Source organism: Sphaerodactylus townsendi, linkage group LG14 (genome assembly GCF_021028975.2).
Source record: "Sphaerodactylus townsendi isolate TG3544 linkage group LG14, MPM_Stown_v2.3, whole genome shotgun sequence".
Classification (NCBI taxonomy): domain Eukaryota; kingdom Metazoa; phylum Chordata; class Lepidosauria; order Squamata; family Sphaerodactylidae; genus Sphaerodactylus; species Sphaerodactylus townsendi.
Genome location: NC_059438.1, coordinates 337,257 through 361,360, shown reverse-complemented (window position 1 = coordinate 361,360; position 24,104 = coordinate 337,257). Strand labels below are relative to the sequence as shown.

General features: G+C 46.7%; 2 protein-coding genes across 3 annotated transcripts in view; both read left to right on the top strand.

Annotated features, from left to right (window-relative positions):
* CDH5 (cadherin 5) overlaps positions 1 to 272 on the top strand; it is a 34,168-nt gene extending 33,896 nt beyond the window's left edge. Inside the window, exon 13 of the transcript XR_007246160.1 lies at positions 90 to 272. The gene's annotated coding sequence lies outside the window, so the exon portion shown is untranslated. The remainder of the gene's footprint in view (positions 1 to 89) is intronic.
* Positions 273 to 13,406: 13,134 nt separating this feature from the next.
* Positions 13,407 to 24,104, top strand: part of BEAN1 (brain expressed associated with NEDD4 1) — a 46,119-nt gene continuing 35,421 nt past the window's right edge. Inside the window, exons 1-2 of one of the 2 annotated variants that reach the window (XM_048516094.1) lie at positions 13,407 to 14,134; positions 15,910 to 15,984. In XM_048516094.1, coding sequence (XP_048372051.1) covers positions 14,104 to 14,134; positions 15,910 to 15,984 — 106 coding nt within the window. In that variant the 5' untranslated portion in view covers positions 13,407 to 14,103. The remainder of the gene's footprint in view (positions 14,135 to 15,909; positions 15,985 to 24,104) is intronic. The other variant, XM_048516096.1, reaches the window with a different exon arrangement.

The following is a 24,104-nucleotide window of genomic DNA, read 5'->3' as shown; positions in this document are numbered from 1 at the left end:
GCCCCTGCCAGCAATTAGCCATGCTGGCAATTGGCCATGCTGGCAGGGGCTGATGGGAATTGTAATCCACAACATCTGGAGTGCCAAAGGTTCGCCACCACGGCAGTCTAAGCTCATGGATATGAATAGGCTTGGACTTGTAATAATTCTGCCCAGGAGCAGCAGTGGCATAGAGGTTAAGAGCTCGTGTATCTAATCTGGAGGAACTGGGTTTGATTCCCCGCTCTGCCGCCTGAGCTGTGGAGGCTTATCTGGAGAATTCAGATTAGCCTGTACACTCACACACACGCCAGCTGGGTGACCTTGGGCTAGTCACAGCTTCTCGGAGCTCTCTCAGCCCCACCCACCTCACAGGGTGTTTGTTGTGAGGGGGGAAGGGCAAGGAGATTGTAAGCCCCTTTGAGTCTCTTACATGAGAGAAAGGGGGGATATAAATCCAAACTCTTCTTCTTCTTCAGAATGGCACTGCCGATTCCTTCCTATTTTTTTCTTGGTACTATAAAAATTGGTGTTTTCTTATAAAGAATCTGGCAGTTCCAAGCGTAAATAGCTCTGATTTGGATGAGAATTGGCCCTTTCAGAATCTTCTTTATGATTCTGTGAGGGAAGGGGCAAGAAGGATCTCTGAGGGAAAATTCTCAGTCTCCTCACCAAGCCAGAATTTTTTGGGATGAAGCCATGACAGTTAAACGGGTATAAAACCCGAAATAAACTGAACAGTACAGATATGCTGAGTCAGTGTAAAGTTGACATTGGTTTAGCAGACAACATCTTTGGGGCAATCTATGTGGCACAGCTCTAGATGTTTACGGGTATCATTTGAGGTAGTCAGCATATGAAGTGGTTCAACATGCATTGCTTTAAGGAAACAAATGCTACCATTATGACTTAATATGATGCAAAAATACATGTTGATGATAATTCTACAGTCAACTATAATGGCAGCCATAGGTGGGTCAAAGTGAACAATCTTTGTACACTGGCTTGTCTGCCCCAAACAGATGCCCGCTTTGCAGAATCTGCATTATGAATGCGTGAAATAGTATAGAGAATGTAACATTGTTTATTTAACATTTGGTACCTCTGTGCGTTGTATAATTGCAGCTAATACTTAAGTGTCATCTCAAAAACAAAATAGAAACTTGTGGTTTGTGTTTCATAAATGCACCTATCCTATAGCCTATAGACCATAATAAGCATCTTTTAAAGATCTTCCTTGCCACAATTCCCCTTCATTAATTACTGAATATACCCTTAAACATTTGCTGAGATGCTATTACTTAGGCAAATTGTTGTCCTATAATAAATGGAACGAACGAACGAACGAACGAACGAACGAACGAACGAACGAACGAAAGAAAGAAAGAAAGAAAGAAAGAAAGAAAGAAAGAAAGAAAGAAAGAAAGAAAGAAAGAAAGAAAGAAAGAAAGAAAGAAAGAAAGAAAGAAAGAAAGAAAGAAAGAAAGAAAGAAAGAAAGAAAGAAAGAAAATCACAGTTCAATTAGAGTATCTCTGCTAGCATTCTAATAACCCTATGCACACATTCGGGGGAGCTTCAAACATTCTCTTTTGTGTTCAAGAACTGACTCCTGACTTTAAAGTACATGTGCAAAGCAGCATTTTTGAACTGCTGTTTCTGACAGCAAAACATAGGAAATGCGGTCCTTCTCTAGCCACCTCTCAACTTGTGGGGGCAAAAACTGAAATTGACACATCTGAGTGCTTTTCCTCAATGAAACTTTGGAGCTCTATCCAGATCTAGGCATGCACAATTAGTTGTGCATATCTACAGTAAACCTGAATTGGATGTACATCCATACCAGAGCAGGGGGAACATACATCCAGCCAGTTCAATAAGCTCAGCTGGACATTAGAGTTTGGACAAATATTCAGATGTCTGCTCTAGCTATGCACAAAGTACTCCCTGATTGGGACCTCTCTTTTTTGTACTGGGCATTGCCTACTTGCAAATGTGTTTGTCCGTAGATGGCAGCTGGTGAAACAGGTCTTGATATATGTATTTTAGTGCCTACTGACTCCAGATTCTGTGCCTTAACGATCGAACAGAATGCACAGGTATGGCTTTCCTTAGACAAGAGCTTTAATCGTTGGGAAAGGGACCCAGAAAACAGCCTTTGTGATCTGTTCCCTGAAGCAGCTGCTTGCAGACAGCATGTCCTCTGCACCTGGATGACTTACTGCCAACTTTCAATACACTAAGTGTCCACCCTGCAGGAAATCTGAAATCCTCACTTTGTTCAGGACTGCACCACAAACCTGATGATTCACCAGTTGAAACAATCGAGGGTGGTTCTACTAAGAATGTAATATAAAGCGTTATTCCAACTAACAAAGATATTCCTATGTCATTTACACCTTGCTCTTTAACCAGTGGGATTAACTAGAAAATTATTTAGAGCCCTTGTAATGCTTTTGTAAACATTATCCTGACTAGATTCCCTTTGATTTCCTCTTCCCCAGCCGTTCCTTTATTGTAGCCTGTTTGGATTGAAGCTATTCTAAGGAGTACTGGCCTTAATTTCTACTGTACATCAATCGTCTTTGGGTTTTTGCACTGGATAGTTTCATTTTTCTATTTATGTACTTTGTTGTAGTTGTGTTTTTTTTACTTACATAAAATTCAAATTCAAGTACGATTGGTTTTTGTCTGCTCATTGCTAAAATTTGGGGCAGTAGGACTTCTAATGGATTTCCAGTAATAAGGCATTCTGGAGGTTAAAAAGGTAAAGTTTCCTCTTCAGTTGTGTCCGACCCTGGGGTACCACTGCAAGCTGTGATTTCATAGGCAAGCCGTTTTTGTGGGGTAGTTTGCCATTGCTTTCCCTGGCTATTCTTTACCCCCTAGCTATGTGCTTGGTCCTTGGTGCCAATTGACCATGATGGCAGGGGCTGATGGGAATTGTAGTCCATAACATCTGGAGTGCCAAAGGTTCGCCACCACTGTGCTAGGTACTCATTTACCGACCAAGGAATGGATGGATGGCTGAGTTGACCATGAGCCAGCTGCCAGGATATCTGACCCACATGGGGCTCAAACTCCTGACCATGTGAGTGGCAGTGCAAGCACTTAACCACTACGCCACGGGGCTCCTAATTCTGGAGACAATATGGTAAAAACCAGATGAAAGAACAGAGGAGGAATCATGCTGTGGGTGACACCTTCATTCACGAACCTAGTGGGCTCGGTGGACTATTTCATATGCAGGGGCTGTACTCAATGGGAGAAGATCAGCTTGATATGAGGCAGAAGGTCCCAGATTCAAACCTTGCGATCTCCAGTTTAAGGATCGGGCAGGAGATGAAGTGAAAGACTTCAGCTTGTGACCTTGGAGAACTGCTGCCAGTCTGAGTTGGCAAAGCTGACTTTGATGGAGAAGGATCCAATTCATTATAAGGCAGATAAATCTGTCCAAGTGAATTGACCAGTTAGAAATGGGCTTTGCTTGCATTGATAACTGACACCTGTGTTGAGGTAATACCGTATTTCCCCGAATATAAGACAGTGTCTTATATTAATTTTTGCTCCCAAAGATGTGCTATGTCTTATTTTCAGGGGATGTCTTATTTTTCCTGTGTTCTGTTCGTCGGGCATGCTTCCAAACGAAAACTTTGCTATGTCTTACTTTCGGGGGATGCCTTATATTTCGCACTTCAGCAAAACCTCTACTATGTCTTATTTTGGGGGGATGTCTTATATTAGGGGAAACAGGGTAGTTATTAGTACTGATTGCCTCTGCCCATTTTAACCTTTCAGAACTGTAAACTCGGTGAATGTTATATGCCGTGGGCGGACAGCTTTTGGGAGGAATACCACAAATGAAGCATGCACAAGAACCTTGAGTCACAGTTGATCACAATATGCGGTTCATCAGGGTATATTCATCTCGACAGGGCAAATAATGCCGCCAGGGCTGTTTCGGCACCTGAGAAGGTCTAAGCCTCCTCTAACCACGTGCCGTTCAAATTCAGCCCTCATTCAGCCACCTAGGAAGAGTGAAACTTTGTAATATGCTTCTCTCCTCAGTTCTAGGTTGGGCAATTCTTGGAAATTTGAGAGTGTAGCTTCGAGAGGATGAAATTTGGGGAGGGAGAGATCTCAGTGAGGTATAATGCCCTGTAGTCCACCCACAGAAGCAACTATTTACTCCTGAGAAACTGATCTCTGTAGTCTGGAGATTAATTGTAATACTGGAAGATCTCCAAGCCCCACCTGCAAGCTGGCAATCCTATATCCCCGCCCAAACTTGGGACATCCCCAGAGAAAACATAATGTATAATCCGGCCCTAATTATGCTCTTGATTTTCAGCTAATGGCATTTAAGAACATTACACTATTATTCTCTTTTTAAAAAACAACAACTCCTACATAATCAGTTTTCATTCTTACAGATGTCTGCCAAGAGTTCTGCTGTTTCCCCCACCTCTGTTCTAAAATCCACATCCTGGGGAGCAAAACATTTAGCACACATTGTTCTTTACCTAGAGATTCTTTAAGAAACTACTGCTAACATCTGGTATCATTGTTAAACAAATTAGCAGGGAACAGCTGCTGCATTATATTCCCCCCCCCCCAGCGGGCACCTTCCAAAATAATCAGGTGAACCTGACCTATTTTTTCTTTAAACATACAAATGAGAGCCTGCATTCAATGGAATGAAGAATACCTGGGAAGAAACTGATAGTAGCATTTGGTGGAAACCTATCACATATACAAAGATCCTCCTGTGCCACTTTTGGACTCAGGATGGTTGAGTTACTTGTGGAGAGGAAAGAAAAGTGAGGCTCCACTAGCCCAAGATTGCAGAAGTCCAAAAATAGGATTTATGTTGTCTTTCCATTCAAAACTTAATCCATGAAATCTGCCTCCTAGAAGCAGTCAACCAGAAGGCAATCCAAACACCTGTTTACATATCATATATAAAAAGATACTTGGGTTTCACACTCGCACACAAGTGGTTCATGTGCTGGACTAGCATCTGGGAGACTCAGGTTCAAATCCCAGCTTTGCCATAAGAGCTCTCTTGGTGATCTTGGGCTAGTCTATCACTCTCAGCCTAACCTACCTCCCAGGTGGTTGTTGTGAGGGTAAATTGGAAAGGGCGTTGTAAACTATTTTGGAGAGCAGAGCAAAGTATGTATAAATAAATAAGAAAAATAATGAAAATACTTCCAAAAGAGATGAAAACTGGAACAGAAGATTACAAAATTGTTTTTATTGACATGATTTGTAGTCTCACAAAGACTCAAGGCTGGTTTCTACTTCAGAGGTGAGGGACAGCCTGAAGGGCGTTCTCAACAGGGGCCCCTGCACTGTGGAATGCCCTCCCACCAGAGGCCCACTTGGCACGTACTCTTCTGGAGTTTCAGTACCTGGTGGAGACCAGCCTCTTTACCGGGGTATTCAGCTGATTCCTCTACTAGGATGTGGTGGGGGAGGGTTGATCTCAAGGTGTCCTGTACACTCTGGCCCCTTCCGCGCATGCAGAATAATGCACTTTCAATCCACTTTCAATCCACTTTGCAGCTATGCGGGATAGCAAAATCCACTTGCAAACAATTGCAAAAGTGGATGAAAGTGCATTATTCTGCATGTGCAGGAGGGATCTCTGCCCACCTTTGAGGAAGGTCGGGGTGAGAGTTTTAGGATTGCTTTTATACAGCACTGAATGGGATTTTATCATGCTTTTCGTTGTAACCCACCCTGAGACTATTGTGAAGGGAGGGGGGAAAGAAGAGTTTGGATTTATACCCAGCATTTCTATCCTGTAAGCTGACACAAAGGGGCTAACAAACTCCTTTCCCTTCCTCTCCCCACAACAGACACCTTGTGAGGTAGGCGGGGCTGAGAGAGTTCTGTGACTAGCCCATGATCACCCAGCAGGCTTCATGTGCAGGGGGGAAAAATCAAGTTCACCAGATAAGAGTTCTCCTCCCTATGGAAAAGTGGGGCATCAAACTCAGCTCTCCAGATTAGAGTTGACCTGCTCTTAACCACTACACCATGTTGGCTCTTGATTTAGAGGCAGCAAATAGAGACTGTTATCTTTCAAGAAGATGCCTGGCAAAAGCTGTAATCACCTCAGGCAGACAAATAAGTGCATCCACAGTGAAATCCACATTTTTTTATGATGGTCACACAAATGAACACCAGGTGGCACTCTGCTCCAACAAGGCTATGAATTTGACCTGCATAAAAGTGTACAATTCTGAGTCTTTTTCTTGCCTGTTTTTACCTAAATTTTATTGAGTCATGAAGGAATTTGATGATGTTAATTTCACTATGTTCTAAAGTGACTTGGGGACTTTTCGTTGAAAGGTGATATATAATAAACTAACTAACTACATCCAAGTTCTTCAGATGCTATGAACGAGTTAGTTTTGAGTTTACATGCTTCTGGCTTCTAACAATGTGTTTCTGCTCAGCTCTGTTTCTCACTGACTGGACCATTACCAGATAAATTCTGTATTTGCAATAACTGACTATACAGATATTAATAAAGGTATATTGAGTAAGGTATATTACCATCATTCCCTTAATCCTCTTAAACAGAATAATTAAATACCTATATTAGATTGTGCACAGCTGTGAGGCAGAAACTCTTTAGCTGCTCAAGATACAGTAATGGTCTCAGAAATGGTCGACTGGAAGGAAACCCTCCAGAGACAGAGACTCATGGCTTTTCCCTTCTTCCTCTTTCCCTTTTTACCCAGCCAGGCTCCCTCCTCTCAGTGTTCACTCCCAGCAAATGTCCTAGGTCCCCACAGTGAGTGGCATCTGGGCTGCAAAGCGCCAGGTGAGCTTTGGGCCAAGAGTGCAGCCAAGTGGGCATGAAGACGGGAAGGTGGTCGCTTGGCCAGTGCACTGGGACTTGGCCTCTTGTTCGCAACAGGTCCTGGGGACTCTTCTGGCAGGGACTGAAGGGAGGTGTGATTTGAGGGGATCAGGCTGCCTGCTTTTCCTGGGGAGGGCAGGCAGTCGGGGGCAGGGGCAGGACAGGTTCGTTTCCTGCCCTGTGTGCCATTTTAGGTAGGTACGCCACTGGAGGTATTTTCCCATCAGTAGACTAATTCTATAGACCAAGGATGGGGCTTGCTTCTGAGATCCCACTCAACCTCATGCAAACAGGCTCAATTCAGCCATACAGTAAAACTGGTTTAAGTAAACCTGTAATCCCCATCATGCCAACTACGGTACCATGGTAACTGTGAATGTATTTCCTGCTACTGACAGTGGCGTACTGGTGACTAGCCCAAGGTCATCCAACAGGAATGGAGGAGTGTGGAAACACATCTGGTTCACCAGATAAGCCTCTGCCACTCAGGTGGAGGAGTGGGGAATCAAACCTGGTTCTCTGGATTAGATTCACCTGCTTTTAACCACTACACGCTGGCCTAAAGAATCTTTGCCCATCAAAGTCAGTAATGTCTGTTCAGAGTGACAGCAGCTCTCTAGCGGAGATCTTTCACATCACCTGCTGCTAGATCTTTTAACTGGAGATGCTGGGAATTGAACCTGGTACTTTCTGCATGCCAAGCAGATGTTGTACCACCACACCAAGGCTCCTCCCTATAAACACATGCACAGCAACACTGATGAATCATGAGCATTTCTACAAATCACAGCTTTTTCTAGGAAAGAACGAGGTCTCAGAACAAGCATGGATCTTGCAGGATAAAGCATAAAGTTGCACAAAGGTGCGCCCTTTAAATGGTTGCTATGTGCTTGTACCAATTTATAATTGCATTGCATTCATAACTGACTCTGTTTATTTGACCTGTGGATCAGTTCCCAGATACAGACCACGACTGGCCCTGTGTCGATGTTTACAGTCTGGATTTGTTCCAGGTTGCTTATTGCTGCCAGCTAGTCAGGACAATAAAATGGACTGCAGCTGCTCCAGTCCCTTTAACAAGACTTTGATACGCGGAAATGAGCAGGTAAGTGCTTTTATGCCCTGGCTTTAAGCTTTCTCACCTGCTAATTGCTACAGATTAAGCTCCTGCCAAGGGGGCAACTGCAAGGCCAATTCGAAAAGCAGCCAGGCCAAAAGTGAAGGCCCCAAATCCCACATGGCATGGCCAACTGCAAAAAGATTGGAAGGGGACTGGAAATCATTTGGAGTTTGGCATAAGTGCATTTGGGACATGTTGTCCTTGGGGGCTCAACGCCAGAGTGGTGTAGCGGTTAAAGTGTCAAACTAGGATCTGGGAGAAACCCAGGTTTGAATCCTCACATTACCATGGAAACTTGCTGGGTGGCCTTGGGCCAGTTCCATGCTCTCAGCCTTGAGCCTGGCATGCATTTGGATGGGAGACCTCCAAGGAATACCAGGGATATAATAAAGAGGCAGGCAACGGAAAACCACCTCCGAAAGCCTCTTGCCTTCAAAAGTCCACTGGGTCATCATAAGTCAGCTGTGGCTTGACAGCAAATAGCAAGCCCATTTGAAAACACCTGGTTTTTTCCAGGTGCACTCCCAACAGCAGGAGAGTGGATGGAAAAAGCCGTAAGTAGCATCTGTGGAGTCGGTAGTTCAAACCATCTGTAAAGCAGCGGGGCAAATGTACACGTAGCGTGTTCAGAATCCTCTTCTGGGTTCTGCTTACATTAACAGGGCTGAAGAGCAGGTTTTAGAGCCACGGGTGAATGTTGTCCAAGAAGAGCAAGATTCATATCCAGTAGCACCTTAAAGACCCACCAGATTTCCAGGGTATAAGCTTTCAAAAATCAAAGCTCCCTCGGTGAGACTCTTAGAGGCTCGTACTCGTGGCCTTTTTGAGGTGCCACTGGACCTGAATTTTGCTGTTCTACTGCAGACCAACATGGCTACTCACTTGAAATTAATCTAAGAAAGTGTTGTGGTTGAGAGCAGGTGCACTCTAATCTGGAGAACTGGGTTTGATTCCCCACTCTGCCACTTGAGCTGCGGAGGCTTATCTGGTGAACCAGATTAACTTGGTGGAGTATAAATCCAAATTCTTCTTCTTCTTCTAAAACACCCCCCAAAAAAATTTTTTTAAGGATTTGCATAGGAGACGTTGTGCGCTTGCAGTTCTCTATCCAGTTAGTATCAACAGAATACTAGTTTTTCAAAAACCCTACAAGCCATCTCTTCTTCTCAGTGGCTTCTTTGTAAAATATAAAGTGCATTTTGGGAAATACTTGGCAGGCTTTTTCCTCCATGATTGAATACATTTCCTCTTTGAGAAATGTGGCCCTGTCTAACATCAGTCCTTTCAGAAGAGCACAGAATGCATTCCAATGGGCTCTTGCCACCTGCCATTACGGTTGCTGAGCTACCTTTTAGAAGGACACCAGACTTTTCAAAGACTTCTGTTTTTTTATCCTTCAATGGACCTTGATCCTTTCTTTTGACGAGATTCTATATTCTGTAACCTTGAAGCAGCATCTCTCTGCGCGTCCTTCTCTCTGCTCTTCTAGTCCCCCTAAGCTTCTCTTGCATCGCTCTGCGAATAGATCATTGTATTCTCCATCCACTGCCAAGTCATTGATGGATGTTCGTCTCTTCTGCACTTTTTACTTTAACCTGTCCACCACCTTCACTCCACGGTAAAATCCATACAAAAGAATTACAAGGAAGCTTCTCAGCTTACAGGTCATGCTTATTTAAAATGTATCTTTGGGAGGGGGAAGTGTGCGCTGCATTCTTATGGGAGCCCTCCTGACATTTTCAACAGCCAAAGCTTTTAAAAGAGAATTCTCATCTTGCTTCATAACCATCAGGATACAAAAAAAGATGCTGAGAGAGGTTACAAGGTAGAACTTCAAGGGAACTCAGTTTCATAACAGACAAACAAAAACCTCGTGGTGAACTTCAACAGTTTTTATCTTTTTAGAAATACCCCTTTAATCCAAGACTCCAAGTCCTAGTGATGCTAACATGTTCCCCTTCAAAGGATTCCATTACCTGCAGAAAGTTAATAAGAGGCAAAGAGCTATGAAAACTCCTGTGTCCCTTTTCCCACCCATCAGCTGGCCCAGAGTTGGTAAATCTCACTTTTCAAGTCACTCAAGATAATGCAACTTCAACCCTCACTTGCAGAGGTGAAGGTCAAAAAGGCCACTACTGGTTAAAAAAAACCCACCAAAGTGATACCTCCTAACAGTAGTATGGAAGATGTGGCTGGTCTCAATGGATGAAGCCATGCAGATAGTCAATAAACCAGAGATCAATTCACTTTTCCCCCTCCCAGTGGCATAGCTAGTCAGGGTGGGCTGGCCTAGAGCTTCGGGCAATGCTCCATATGGTTACGCAGGGCGTTGCAGGCCCCCCACATCTGAATTGATTCTTACAGGTCTTCTGTTCGCAAAAATGCTGGGAAGATCCACTGGGCCATTCTATCTCAGAAGGTGTCTGTTGTGGGAAGAGAAAGGGAAAGGAGCTTGTAAGCCACCTTGAGTCTCCTTACAGGACAGAAAGGTGGGATATAAATCCAAACTCTTCTTATTATTTTCTATGGTCTTTGTGATGTCGCATTTATTCCTATACACACCTTTGACTGATATATTGATGATTTTTCTGTTTAATAAATAATCACATTATTTTTTAAACGCATTCATTTTTTAAAAAACATTCATGCAGATTAGTATTTTCATTTTTACAAGCAAGATAGCCCGTGGTGACAGGCCCAGGCAAAGCTGGCAATAGGCCCAGGCCAGATGGAAAATGTAGGCCCCTCATTAAGCTGATCGTTAAGTATTTTTGTAATCAGTGCTAAATACATATGATTTCCATATTATACGGTCCGACAAAATTGCTCTGGAGAAAAAACATAACTTGGTTTCAGTCATCTGCGTTTATTTATCTATATTTTATCTCAGAGGTGTCCAACTCTGGCACTTCAGATGTTCATGGACTACAATTCCCATCAGCCCCTGCTGGCATGGCCAATTGGCGCCAGAGTTGGACACCCTTGTTTTATCTATATTAAAGCCCCATCCAAAAAGGGGGGGGGGGGCAAAAGGATCTCAGGGAGTGGCCACAGTATGTTTGCCCTGGTAGAGGTGACAGAGGTACCAACAGCTGCCCATCCCTCAGCCCTGCCATTGTAAAGCCTGGAAGTCAGACACCAGCATTTGGGGGGGGGGGCACAATCTCAGGGGCATGGAGCCAAGATTAGTCAGCTCCCTTCCTGGGTTTAGGACTGGGAGTAGGGAACCCAGGTCTTCAAACTTATGCCACCATTTTGGTGGCGAATGTCCTGTATGCCCTATGCGGCTTTTCATTGGTGGTGGGGTTCTGGCCTACAGTCTGCCGTCTGCAGGTTGGAATGGAGTGGTTAATCTTTTTTATCTATATATATAAAAAGCTAACAGTGTGTTTGTCCCTGATGGTGTCCCTCAGAAGCTGCTGAACGGATCACCCCCAAATTTTCACAGGACGTCCCTCCCTGTTGCTGGCAGGTACTCGGACCTTCAAACCGTCGAAAGTCCATACCTGAGCCAGGTAAAACATCTTTTCCTGGTGCACCAGGCCATGAAGCCGCCTCTGTTTAACTGTCACCCTTAGAATGTTCGTGCAGCCTGTCTGTCTGTGGCCTGAGGGCTTAGAATGTTCGCTCAGATGGGCAGAGATGAGCAGTGGAAACAGTAAATAGGTAATACTGTTAGGTAATACGAGTGGAAGTCAAACACAGGTAACTTTCACTCTCTGTGCCTCACCCACTGCTACCACACAACACACATCCAACTCATCCTCACACACCTCACTCTGCCCTCCCTCACATCCAAACACCACTTACCCACTTCCTCATCCATATTCACCACAGCTCTCTTTTTCTAAAAGCAAGCTGGAGTTTGCCTTTTTCTTCTAAGAAAATCCGCGGGTGGGGGCGAACCTACACTACCTGCTCCGCTTCTTTTGCACATGGCCCTTTACGAACCCAGGGAGCTGGCCTCGATCTGAGCGCCTCACCACCCTGCCTCTGCTGCCTGACTGGGATAGCCTGCTTGCCCCAGTTTTGCCTTACCCAAGCCAGGACTGTGCGTGTCAACCAGCCTCATTGACAGCGGGATTCACACTCTGGACAGTTCCGTTGTGGAATGGGAAGGGTTACCTTATACTAAAAAACAAGACAGCACCATATAACGATGTGCATTGAAATGGGAAAGAGGGATTCCATTTGACCACCCTAAAAGGCTATGCTGGGGATCATTGGACCTGCATGGACATCTGTGTAGGTTGCAGACTGTGATGAGAAGGACAATTGCCACAGCAACGCGTGGCTGGGCCCGCTAGTTATTAATAATATTTTTTACAATATTAGTATTTTGTGCTAAAGGGTACTGCTAAATTGACTCTCTTTACAATATTTTTTAAATTTAATTTTCATATTTATACCCCGCCCTCGCCATAAGAGTTCTGCCTGAGGGAATAGGCCCCCTTTAAAATTGTAGGCCCATGCAAATTGGTCCACCTGCTCCCCGCCCCCCCAGTCTGGCCCAGCCCATGACAGCAGTCCCCGCCCACCCACCAGCAAACAGATGTTCCAAGTGGTCGTCTTCCCCTGAATCCAGACCCATACACCACCTGTAGTGAATTTTAGCTCAAGATTTGTAGAAATCTTGGTCTGAATTCTCTCAGCTGCCGTCAATAGGATGATCAACAACAAAAAGAGCATTCAGCTTCAGTTCCCCCCCCCCCCGCCCAAAGTTGATGCTAACCACCTGAGAACCAATATAGACAAGTCAATGGTCAAGTCAGGAGGAGACCTTTGAGGCCATTTATTCCAACAACAAACACATGGGGGAGGGGGGATCTTTGACTTTGCCCCACACTTCACTTGTGAACAGAATGCAAAGGTAGAAAAAATGGGGATGGAAATCTGTCTGGATTGGGCCTCCCATCATTATAGCTGGCCCAGGGGTCTGCAACCTGTGGCTCTCCAGATGTTCATGGACTACAAATTCCATCAGCCCCTGCCAATTGGCCATGCTGGCAGAGGCTGATGGGAATTGTAGTCCATGAACGTCTGGAGAGCCGCAGGTTGCAGACCCCTGAGCTAGCCAGCCCAGGCTTGGTGAAGGATATTCCGTCTTGGACCCATGTCAGGCAGGAATTGGTTGCCTCTAGAAATGTCACCCAATAAAGAAAGGCAAGCTGTGCTTCGCATGGGGCGTTAATATCCATGCAAGTGCATTTAGAGGCATATGCCTTGGGCGTGCCCTGCCTGCACCCCTTCTGGGTCTGCGCCTGGACGGATCCGAACCAGCAAAATCGGTCTCTGCCCAACTCACACGTTTGTCTATCCCCAAAGGCAACTGTGGCAACAGCAATTTGCCGGCCACAAGCCAAGGAAAAGCGGCAGGCGGGAGGAGGGGGGTCTGCAGGGCATATCCGCAGACGACTGCTGGGGTGGGGTGGCGATGGTCTCCAGAATGCACTGGACATAAAAGGAACCAATCTTCGCAATAAAAAGGGAGGGAGGCTCCTCTGGGTATGGGGAGTTTTTCAAACTCGGGCCTCCGGAACACAACCCGACGCGTGTTTACTCGGGAGTAAGCCACCCAGCATTTAGGAGCAATCGCTCCTAGGAAATTCCAGATGGGCAACTCAGTCCTTGGGCAGCGGCAAAAAAAAATCCAGCAGGGCTCTAGGAACCGAACCGACGCCCGGAAAGAGCGTGCGAGTGCTCAGGGCCTGGGGTTCGTTTGACTCCCGGGAAAAGCGCGCCTCGGATCGCAGCCCCAGCCGGAGGAGGAGGAGCAGGAGGAGGGGCGGCTGCCGAGCGCCTCTTTGTCTGGGCACACGCAAGGCGAGCAACGTCAGCCCCCCTCCCCAGGCCCCGCTCTGCAGCCGCCCCAGCCGGGCTGAAGGCTCCGCTGGCCGCCGGATCGGACCGCCTGGCCGGGCCGGAGCCGTTGCGTAACGCCCGCCGCCAGCGGCGCTCCAAGCGCGCATCCTTGCGCGCCCCCAGCCGGGTACCGCGCTCGCCGGGCGGAGATCGCGCCGCCGCCGCCGCCTCTGGCTCGCCGGGGCCGTGCCCAGAGGTCCAGCCCGCCGTGCCCAATGAAGCTCCCGCGAAGGAGGAGCCCCTCGCCAGCCGCCGCCGCCGGAGCGCATGGAGGGACCGGCCGCCTGGGTGTGCTCCGGTAAGGGCAGGGCGAGAAGCTTGGGGCGGGCGGGTCGCCGGTCCGGCCCTTCCTTCCATCCATCCCTTCCCGGCCATCCGCGCCGAAAGTCCCCAGGCGGAGCCCCGACCTACTTAATCCCGGATGGAAACGGGTGGGCATTCCCACGCGCTTTTTGGCCTCTCTCTTTTGATCCGGATTAATGCAGCTGGGAGAGGGTTCCTTTAAATGCCCCCGTGCGCTTTGCTGGGGGGGGGACATGGGGGGGGCTGGGTGCGTGGGCTTGACCTGTTAACCATTTGGATCAGATCGAGGGAGCACCAAATCTACTGGTGGGGATGGAAGGGAAGCGGCGGGTTTGAATCCAAGGGCTGGCCAGATGGAGAGAAGGAAGGAAGGAAGGAAGGAAGGAAGGAAGGAAGGAAGGAAGGAAGGAGGTTGCATCTGTTAGGCGAAACATGTGGCATCGAGCAAGCCCTGCAGTGGAAGCCATCATCTTGGCCCTGTTGCACCATTTGCAGCGGGGGGGGGGGGGGGCTTTCTCTCCAAAAATAACTTTTGAGGCACTCATGAGCACCTTGCACGGGGGGGGGGGGGGGAACCTGGGGTCGGAGTCCGTTCCACAGGCGTAGGCTCTCCTTGGCACCCCGGTACAGTTTGCAGCACAGCTTGCACACCCAACGGCAGATTGGGTTCTGTTTCTCACTTTTATTTCATTTGGTGGAAGAGGGAAGAACGATGGGAAATATTTACCCATAACTCATGGCTGGGTGTGTTGTAACTGCACAAGTTGGGAACAGAAGGAGCCTACCGTCCTCTCTCTTACATTTACGTTTTCAAACCTGGACCTAAATCAAATTGATTTTGTGTGTGGGGGGGGGGGGGGATGCAGCCTTTTCATGCCACGTGAAATGCTGCAAAATTAAAAGCGCAAAGCATAGGACCGTGGTGGCGAACCTTCGGCACTCCAGATGTTGTGGACTACAATTCCCATCAGCCCCTGCCAGCATGGCCAATTGGCAGGGGCTGATGGGAATTGTAGTCCATAACATCTGGAGTGCCAGAGGTTTGCCACCACTGGCATAGGGTATGCCTCAGCCCATTTAAATCCCACGGAGTACATCCAGTGAGTTTATGCGTGTGCTTAAATTGTGCCTGCTGGACTGAGTAGGGTTCAAACTTTGGTGAGAACATGTCAAATGTTAGGCTGCGTTTTCTTACCCTGTCTAGCTGGCTCCAGGATTTTGTGTTTTGTGAGCAGGATTTTGTTTGGAGGAAAACAACAACAGGTCAAGAGAATCCCTGATGGGGCATGCAGTGGGAACCGTTCGCTTCCACAGACCTTTGTCCAGAACATTTTGATTTCAGAAACGACATCAGTATTAGTTCCTGTGCAAGAAAGCCAATAAATTTACTGCACTACATTCTTAATCGAGTTAGGAAATGGTAATTGGATTGTGCAGTTTGCAGGGTCTCGTTCCAGAGATTTCAGGAAAAAGCCCGGTTTACATAATGCAGGTTCACCAGATTGTACCTTTGAGACAAGCCGCTTGTACCCATCGCTTCCGAAACAAGATGTTTTCTGGGAACTCATGTCAATGAATGACTGGATTTTATTTCCACACATTGAAGGAGACGGGTAATGGATTCACCAAAGCTGGCTAGTAAACTGAGTGGGTGTCTTTCAACGTCAAGTACCGCTAAATGACATCTGCTTTGGAAACCAAAACAAACGTCTGTTAATAACCTCTCTTCCCCTTTTCTTGCTTTCCCCCCCCCTCCCCTCCCCGCTTTAGTTCTTTTCTTCCGCTTTTCTCTCATCCTGGGGAGCTCCGTCCACTTCGGAACAGGCAGCAATTATTCCGGTCTATGTAAGTAATCTGCCCGTGTTTACCTTGCAAAAGAGAAGGGCGGGCTTGCTGATCGCTCTAGCGATAATAGAGGAGTGTTGTTCTCTGGAAAATCCTCAGAAAGGGAGAGGTGTTCGCTGCGTGAAAAGGAAGCGCGTGTTTTTTGGCATGAAAGAATGTGGTTGACAAAGCTACGCAAAAGTTTGGGAGAAGCTAGAGCTATTCCGTTCTGCAAAGCTCCCTCTATTCTATTCTACAAAGCTCCCTCTGAAATCAACTCAAAACAGCTTGGCTTTTGTGGGTTTTCTGGGCTGTGTGGCCATGGTCTGGTAGATCTTCTTCCTAACGTTTCACCTGCATCTGTGGCCGGCATGTTCAAGAATGTAGGCAAAATGTTAGGAAGAAGTATTAGTTCCTGTGCAAGAAAGCCAATAAATTTACTGTACTACATTCTTAATCAAGTTAGGAAATGGTAATTGGATTTTGCAGTTTGCAGGGTCTGGTTCCATCTTCAAGTTGCCGGCCACAGATTCAGGCAAAAAGTTAGGAAGAAGATCTACCAGACCACGGCCACACAGCCCAGAAAACCCACAACAACCAGTTGAATCCGGCCATGAAAGCCTTCGACAATACATCAAAATAGGTCCCTTGGCATTAGCCACAATGCCAAATCAATCCTCTGTATTCAGGAGCGGTATATCTTTGAATACCAGTTGGGACAGCAGATAGGGGTAGGGTGGGACTGGCTTTTTTCCCCTTGCTGAGAATTTTCTGGAGAATCTTGGGGGAAAGAGGATGCTAGATTACATGAGCCATTGGTCCAACCCAGAACCAGTTATGAGAACGTTTGATGTTTAACACAAATCTGTATGCGGCAGAGGATGACTTCTGAGGAACCCTTGGGTTTCCTGGATCATAGTGTAGAAACTACAGTAATACAGAAATGCTTATTTTTAGTCGTTAGCCCCATGGCTATTTCATTGGAGTCATCCGGATGATGCGCGTTTCGTGTTACAAACTTTGAGACCTGAAATCTTTCCCCACAGGTTGCTGTTGTGCACAATTCCATTTTGGGGTGGGGGTTGAGCTGTGTGCACAAAAGAATGTTGTGGGGTCTAGTGAAATGAATTGTGTTGTTTGTTTTGTGATCTGGGATGGAGACCCATTTGCACATTGGAGCTTTTGGGCCCAGATCCGATTCTCAGGTGTGGGCAACTTATTTCCACCCCCATGTCTTTTGCTTCATTATTTTGTTCTGATTTTGGACTGTGAGCTTCCTGCAGCGATCGGTTATATTTAATCTTGTAAAGTGGTATGCTACCTCCTGAAATGCATTATGCTGGTGATGATGATTGCTGCCTTTGCACATTATAACTTTAAGCCAGTAAAAATCCTGATGCCATAAAGAATCGTTTGTGTGTGTGTCTGTGCCATTAATGCAGAATTTGGCAACCGCAGTTCCCCACAGGAAGCCCATTTGAGTTTACCTGTTGACCAAAGCATGCCCAGATGGCTTCCTTCCACTGCTCTTGAAGGAACATGTCATGTGGTTTTTGTGAGATTTGGATCAAATCTGTCTGAACTCTTGGCCGCTAAGTCACAACAGCAATTTCTCGTGGTGCTATCACTGGCCCTGATGTTGCACAACACTTGGCTGCAAATGTTTTTGAGCAGATTGGCATCTTTGTGTTCCAAAGAGATAGCATCAACCTCTTGGGGGGCATCCACCTCTTCCCCTCTGCTGTGATATGGGCAAAGAGGAAAGAAGGTTTCTGGGTTTGGCCCATCCAGGTGATTTGTCCTTATAATACCCACATACAGATGACAGATCCAGAAAGTGTGACTGGCCCAAGGTCTCCTGGATCCTAGCTGTATTGTCTAACCCAGGGGTCTCCAGTGTGGCACCTGTGGGACCATCGTGCCTGCCAGTATTTCCCTTGGTGTCCACCGAGCTTGTCAGAAAACAGGTGGGGCCACTGTAAGGCAGGGCTTGTTGTTGTCTTCCTTCATTCAGATGAAAGGATTTTCCACTGGAGGAGGAGTAAGCAAGTGGGATTTCTTTAGATGGTTCCATTCTTCCTTCAGAATTTCCTGCTTCCAAGGAGTTGTGAGGAGGATGGTATTCTATTTGGCCCTTTCCTCCTCAGCCAGCCATCTTGTGTTTGACTCAGCTTCTTGTGGACCCAGTGGCGAAGCTCCAAGCGGGCCAGGGGGTGCATATTTCACCAGGCACGCACTTTGGGGGGGCGGGTGTGTGTGCAAAAATTCAGATTTGTGTTTTTTTGTATTTTTAGTGTGTTTTCAGTTTTGGGGCTGCAGGGGACGTGGTTTTTAGGCTAGCAGCCCCAAAATTTCAGAAAATCTTTAGGAGACTCTCCTGATGATACCACCCAGGTTCAGTGAGATTTGGTTCAGAGAGTCCAAAGTTATGGACTCCCAAAGGAGGTGCCCCATCCCCCATTGTTTCCAATGGGAGCTAATAGGAGATAGGGACTACACCTTTGAGGACCCATAACTTTGGACCCCCCTGAACCAAACTTTACCAAACTTCGGTGGTATCATAAGGAGAGTCTTCTAAAGATACCCTGAATTTTTGGTGTTGCTAGACTAAAAACTGCACCCCTTGCAGGCCAACAACTGAAAAAACACTAAAAAATACAAAAAACACAAGGGGACACACAAAACTCAGAATTTGCACCGGGCTCCATTTTCCCTAGCTACACCTCTGCAGTCACCACTCCTGCTCAACATCCCAGAGGTGCCCACATCCTCACATAGGTTGGTGACCCCTCTCTTAACCACTACACTACCCTCGCTTCTTTACATCATCAAACCATTAGTTCTCAGACCAGTAGCTCAGAATTACAACCCTGCAGGGGCAAGGAGAGGGCTTTCCTAACACCTGCTGTTTGTCATTGTGTAACTGGGAGATACTGGGGATTGAATTTGAGACATCTGGCGCACACAGCAAGTTCTCAGCCACTGAGCCCCAACCCCTACCTCTTGCCCCCTGGCTCAGAGCTTTACACATTTTTGACATCTTTCCTTGCCTGAAAGATGCAAGCCTTGAAATTACATCTTGTGTCAGCAGCTGTGGCTTGGCTTATGTGCTTGGAGTCCGGCTGGGCCTGTACAAAACCAGCTGGGAATCTTTCTGCGAGGAATCCTGCTCCTGGCTTTGACACCTGCTTGATAAGATAAGCACATTGAACTGTTTTCCCAGTGCCTGTTTCAAGGGCCTGCATGCATGCACGCGCAGCAGTGACACAGTTGGTTCCTGACAGGGTCGTCATTGTCTACAGGGCTGCCAGCTGTGATCTGTCCTTCTTGGAAGTGGAGCCAGGGAGGGCAAAGGACGAGACAGCATTTCAGCACAGCGTAACCAAATCCTTCTTCCGCCAAGTCAGAATACCTGGGCAGGGGCCACTGCTCGTTTGCTTGGCTTGCAGAAGGTACCAGGTTCGCTCACTAGCAGCGTCTCCTGTTAAAAGGATAACAGAAGATCTCTGCTTGAGAGCTGCTGCCAATCAGAGTAGGCAATACTGACTTTGATAGACCAATGGGATCATTTAGCATGAGGCAGCTTCTGGTATTTAGCAGTAAAGCATTTGGTTTGCTTGCAGAAGAATTCGTAGCAGGTGAAAGTAGGGCATGTAAAAAGACCAGAGGCTTGAGATCCTGGAGAGCTGCTGCCAGTCAGAATGGGCAGTACTGAGCCTGGAAGATAAAGGTTCTGATTCAGTAGAACGCCGCTTCATGTGTGCGTGTGAGTAATCCACGCAAACTTCACACTAAGCCACTTCCCACAAATGCAACTCATTCTTTTCTATGGGTCTGTGCAAGAATGGGTTTTAGCAAGGGGTCACACCCAGTGTTCATTTTATTAATGCAGAAGTTCAGCAGCAGACTAAATGAAATAACGAGAGCGTCTCTGAGCATAGGCCAAGTGCTCCTTTTCCACAACAAAGAGTACTGATTTAAGACATTTGTGTCCCGCTTTTCTGCCATTTACGACTTCCAGCCCGGATTAAAATACAAGATCAAAAACAGACACTCCCACAAGTAAGCTGTTAATAAGGCCTGTCTGACACCGACATCAGAATCAGTCAGATTTCTGATGAACAGTAAGATCCTGATGTGGTAATAACAGTATCAAAACAGCAAGAAAAGGACAGCCTTACGGGAGGTCCATAAAAAGAGATGGTGTCACTTCCTGGATGGGTCAAGGTGAGGCTGTCAGAAAGGCAAACAACAGTGACAATATGCTGTTTAATGAATAAACAGGCAAAGGTTTTTGCCCAAAGCATCAGGAAACGAGTGTAGAATGAGCATTCCATGATGCTGCTGCAAAAAAGGCCCTCCAATTAATACCTTCTTATCCTACCATTCTTCTAAAGACCTCAGGATAGCATTTATGGTGTTCTCTTCCCTTGTTCCATCTTCTCAATATCCTTGTTAGGTAAGTTGGCTTGAGAAAGTACAATTGGCCCAGGTTTACCAAACAAGCTTCCATGGCAGAGCAGGGCTTTGAATCTGGGTCTCTCAGATTGGGATCATCTGAGCCTCCTTCCAGTGAGCCTTGGCCCATCCCATGCAGAAGATGAAGAGTAGGTCTCCCAGTCCCACGACAGGCACCTTGTGAGGTAGGTGAGGCTGGGAGAATTCTGAGAGGACTGCAGTTGGCCCAAGGTCACCCAGCAGGCCAAATGTAGAGGAGTAGGGGGAATCAAACCTGGTTATCCCAATTTTGAGTCCACTTCTCTTAACCCCTACACCACAGTTGTCAAACTCACGGCCCTCCAGATGTTCATGAACTACAATTCCCATCAGCCCTTGCCAGTATAGCCAATCCTCATGTTGGGGAGAACTAATGGGAATTGTAGTTCATGAACATCTGGAGGGCCGTGAGTTTGACACCTGTGCCCTACACCATACTGGACGATGCCTTGTATCAGGTCAGCAGCCATGGGACCTTCAAAACTAAGCCTGTTCTTATCTGCATGCCAGGAAAAGCAGACCAGATTTTTTGGAAAATTCGAGATTCAAAGCTACAAATAAGCAGATCAAAAGCTTCCGGGACCAAACCAGAGCACCCCGCCTTTCCCTGCACCTTGTGAACTCCAGATCGTTTGGGGATGGCTTCTGATTGTGCTGTGTAATGCTTGCGTCAAGGATGGCTCCTGTGTATTTTGCCTGAAGTTGAGCATCTTGGCACAAGAGGATTCCATGTCTCGCCAAGCATGGCTTCTTTCCCATCACACTCATTAGAATTTGTTCTGAGTCATATCATTCCTTTTTTTTGTTACTCTCAGACTGGCAGCGTCCCTTTTGGAGTTTTCCTCTACCCATCTACGCATTTCTCGACTGTTTAAAAGACCTTTTGAAGGTCATGTCCTCCTTATGAGCAAAAGAGTGTGGTAGTCTCTGCCACTAGCACAGCATGCACTGATAAATCCATTCAGGGGTGTTGGTTCTGTGGCCCTGCAGCCAGAATGCCACGTTTCCTCATGATAATTTTGTGCATGTAGGTTGGAACACCTTTTCTATCGGGAAAGGGTCAAGTGTTTAATGAAAGAAAGATAATTAGGGGGGACAGACATGGCAGAGGTTTGTAAAATTTATGCACAGGATGGGGGCAAGTTGATAGAAAGCTATTAGTCTCCCTCCCCACATACTAGAGCTCAGGAGCACTCAATGATGGGCAATAGATTCCGGACAGACGAGAGCCAGCGTGGGGTAGTGCTAAAGAGTGGTGGACTCTAAATGGGAGAACCAGGTTTGACTCCCCCGCTCCTCCACCTGAGCTCTGGACTCTTATCTGGTGGACCAGATTTGTTCCCCTCATTCCTACATTCCAGCTGGGTGACCTTGGGCTAGTCACAATTCTTTCAGAACTCTCTCAGCCCCGACCTACCCCAGAAGATTTCTGTGTTGGGCCAGGATTGATACTCTCATTTCCTTTTTCTTACTGAATTAATTTCCACCAAAGATTAATTCTGCAACCTCTGTTAACAAGCGTAACCACATTGTCACCCTTTATGCAGGGAAAAGTAAGGTGCAGGGTGTAGCACATCTGCCTGTATATACATCTACTGACTGGATTTCCTCCAGTTTGCCACTCAGGAGGAGCATCTAAACAGGAAGCAGGGTTTGTACATTAGCTGTGGTTCCCTGAAGGCATGAAGGAAACAAAAAATGTCGGCATTTGGCTCCCAATTCAGATTCCTGAGAATCTCATCTGGATGTTTTGTTTTGAAGAAGTCCAGTGTCTAGCTCTTATGGCTGCAGAGGTGTTTTTTTGAAATGAGGGGCTGACATAGTGGAACAAATGAGAGTTAGGGGCCAGGAATCCAAGCTAGGCTAAGACCCAGTCTGAACAAGGCGGCTTTCTGCTTATTGTTGCTAACTGGCCAGTTTCCATTTGATCTGAGACCTCTTTCTTTTCTGCTCCTGTGCCAGGTGAGTTGGAAGGCGGATAAGGGAGAGGCTGTTTTCCCCCCATATTTTGTATTGCTTACGTTTCCCTTGGGCACGTATGCATCATGCAGGGGAGAAAGGCGAATGGAAAGAGTATTGCATCCCTCATGCCAAAACCCGTAAGAGAAGGCATTGATGGAACCAGCGTGGTATAGTGGTTAAGACCAGGTAGACTCTAATCTGGTGAACCAGGTTTGTTGCCTCACTCTGCCACATGAAGCCTTCTGGGTGGCCTTGGGCTAGTCACAGCTCTCTCCAAACTCCCTCAGTCCTGCTTACCTCACAAGGTGTCTGTTGTGGGGAGAGGAAGGGAGGGAGTTAGTAAGCCACTTTGAGACTCCTTACAATTGAGAAAAGTAGGGTATAAATCCAAACTCTTCTTCTTTTTTCTTCTTCATAGCCACAGCCACTGTTCCTCTGGACGCCCCTCCCCCACCTCCCATGTTTTATTATTAATTGGAAGGGGCAGCCGCTGCCCCTAATGCTGACCACCATCGGCAAGGGTCAGGAGGCAAGGAGTCACTGTGCCGTGCCATGCTAAGGCCTTTACACTCACGCTACACCTTTGGGCTGCTGTGGCTTCCTTTCATCTGCATCTCACTGCTGCCCTCATTTTCCCTTGATCCTGTCCCTTCCTGCTTTGCTCTGTCTCATTACATCACCTGCTCCTGAATCCACTTCTTTTGTCTCTGGGCTGTAGTCCACACACATTCATTCCGGGTGTTGTTAATCGATGAGTGACACTAGACTCCTGATTATTTTGGGCTGCAGCAAATTAATATGGCTACTGCTCTGGAATGATTATCAAGAAGAAGAAAAAGAGTCTGGATTTATACCCCACCTTTCTCTCCTGTAAGGAGACTCAAGATGGCTTACAAGTTCCTTTTCCTTCCTTTCCCCACAACAGACACCTTGTGAGGTAGGTGGGGCTGAGAGAGTTCCGAAGAACTGTGACTAGCCCAAGGTCACCCAGCAGGCATGTAGGAGTGCGGAAACATTTCTGGTTCACCAGACAAGCCTCCGTCACTCAGGTGGAGGAGTGGGGAATCAAGCCCGGTTCTCCAGATTTGAATCCACCTGCTCTTAACCTCTACATGCTGGCAGCCTGCGAGTTAGGTTAGGTCGAGAAAATGACTGTCCCGAGGTAATCCAGTGAACTTTATGACTGAAGAGGGATTAGAATCCAGAACTCGGAGATGCGAGTTCACCTCTTCGACCTCTATACTACACTAGCTGTTGGTGCCTAATGGTGCCTCATGTCCCACACTAATGTATCATATGGGTATCAGTTTACAAGAATGATGTCAATGTTAACAGTAATGGAAGATCCCAGGTATGTTTGTAATTGATGCATGGAACTCCTGGGTCAGGTGTTTCATTACTCATACAGATGCAACTTCTGAGAGAGCCTTGTGTTGGTGGCTGAGCAATTGTTTTTCCATCAGAGGGTCCCAAGTTCAATTCCTGCCAACTCCCGTTCAAGGACCGCATGGGTCGAAAAGACCTTTTTTCTTCCGGAGATCTTAGAGATCTATTGTTACCTATTTATATTTATTACATTTGCATTCCATTCTTGCTCCTAAGCTTTCACAGTGGCTAGCAGGGTTCTTTCTTTCTCCATTTTATCCTCACAACATCCCTGTGAGATTGGTCAGAATGACTGA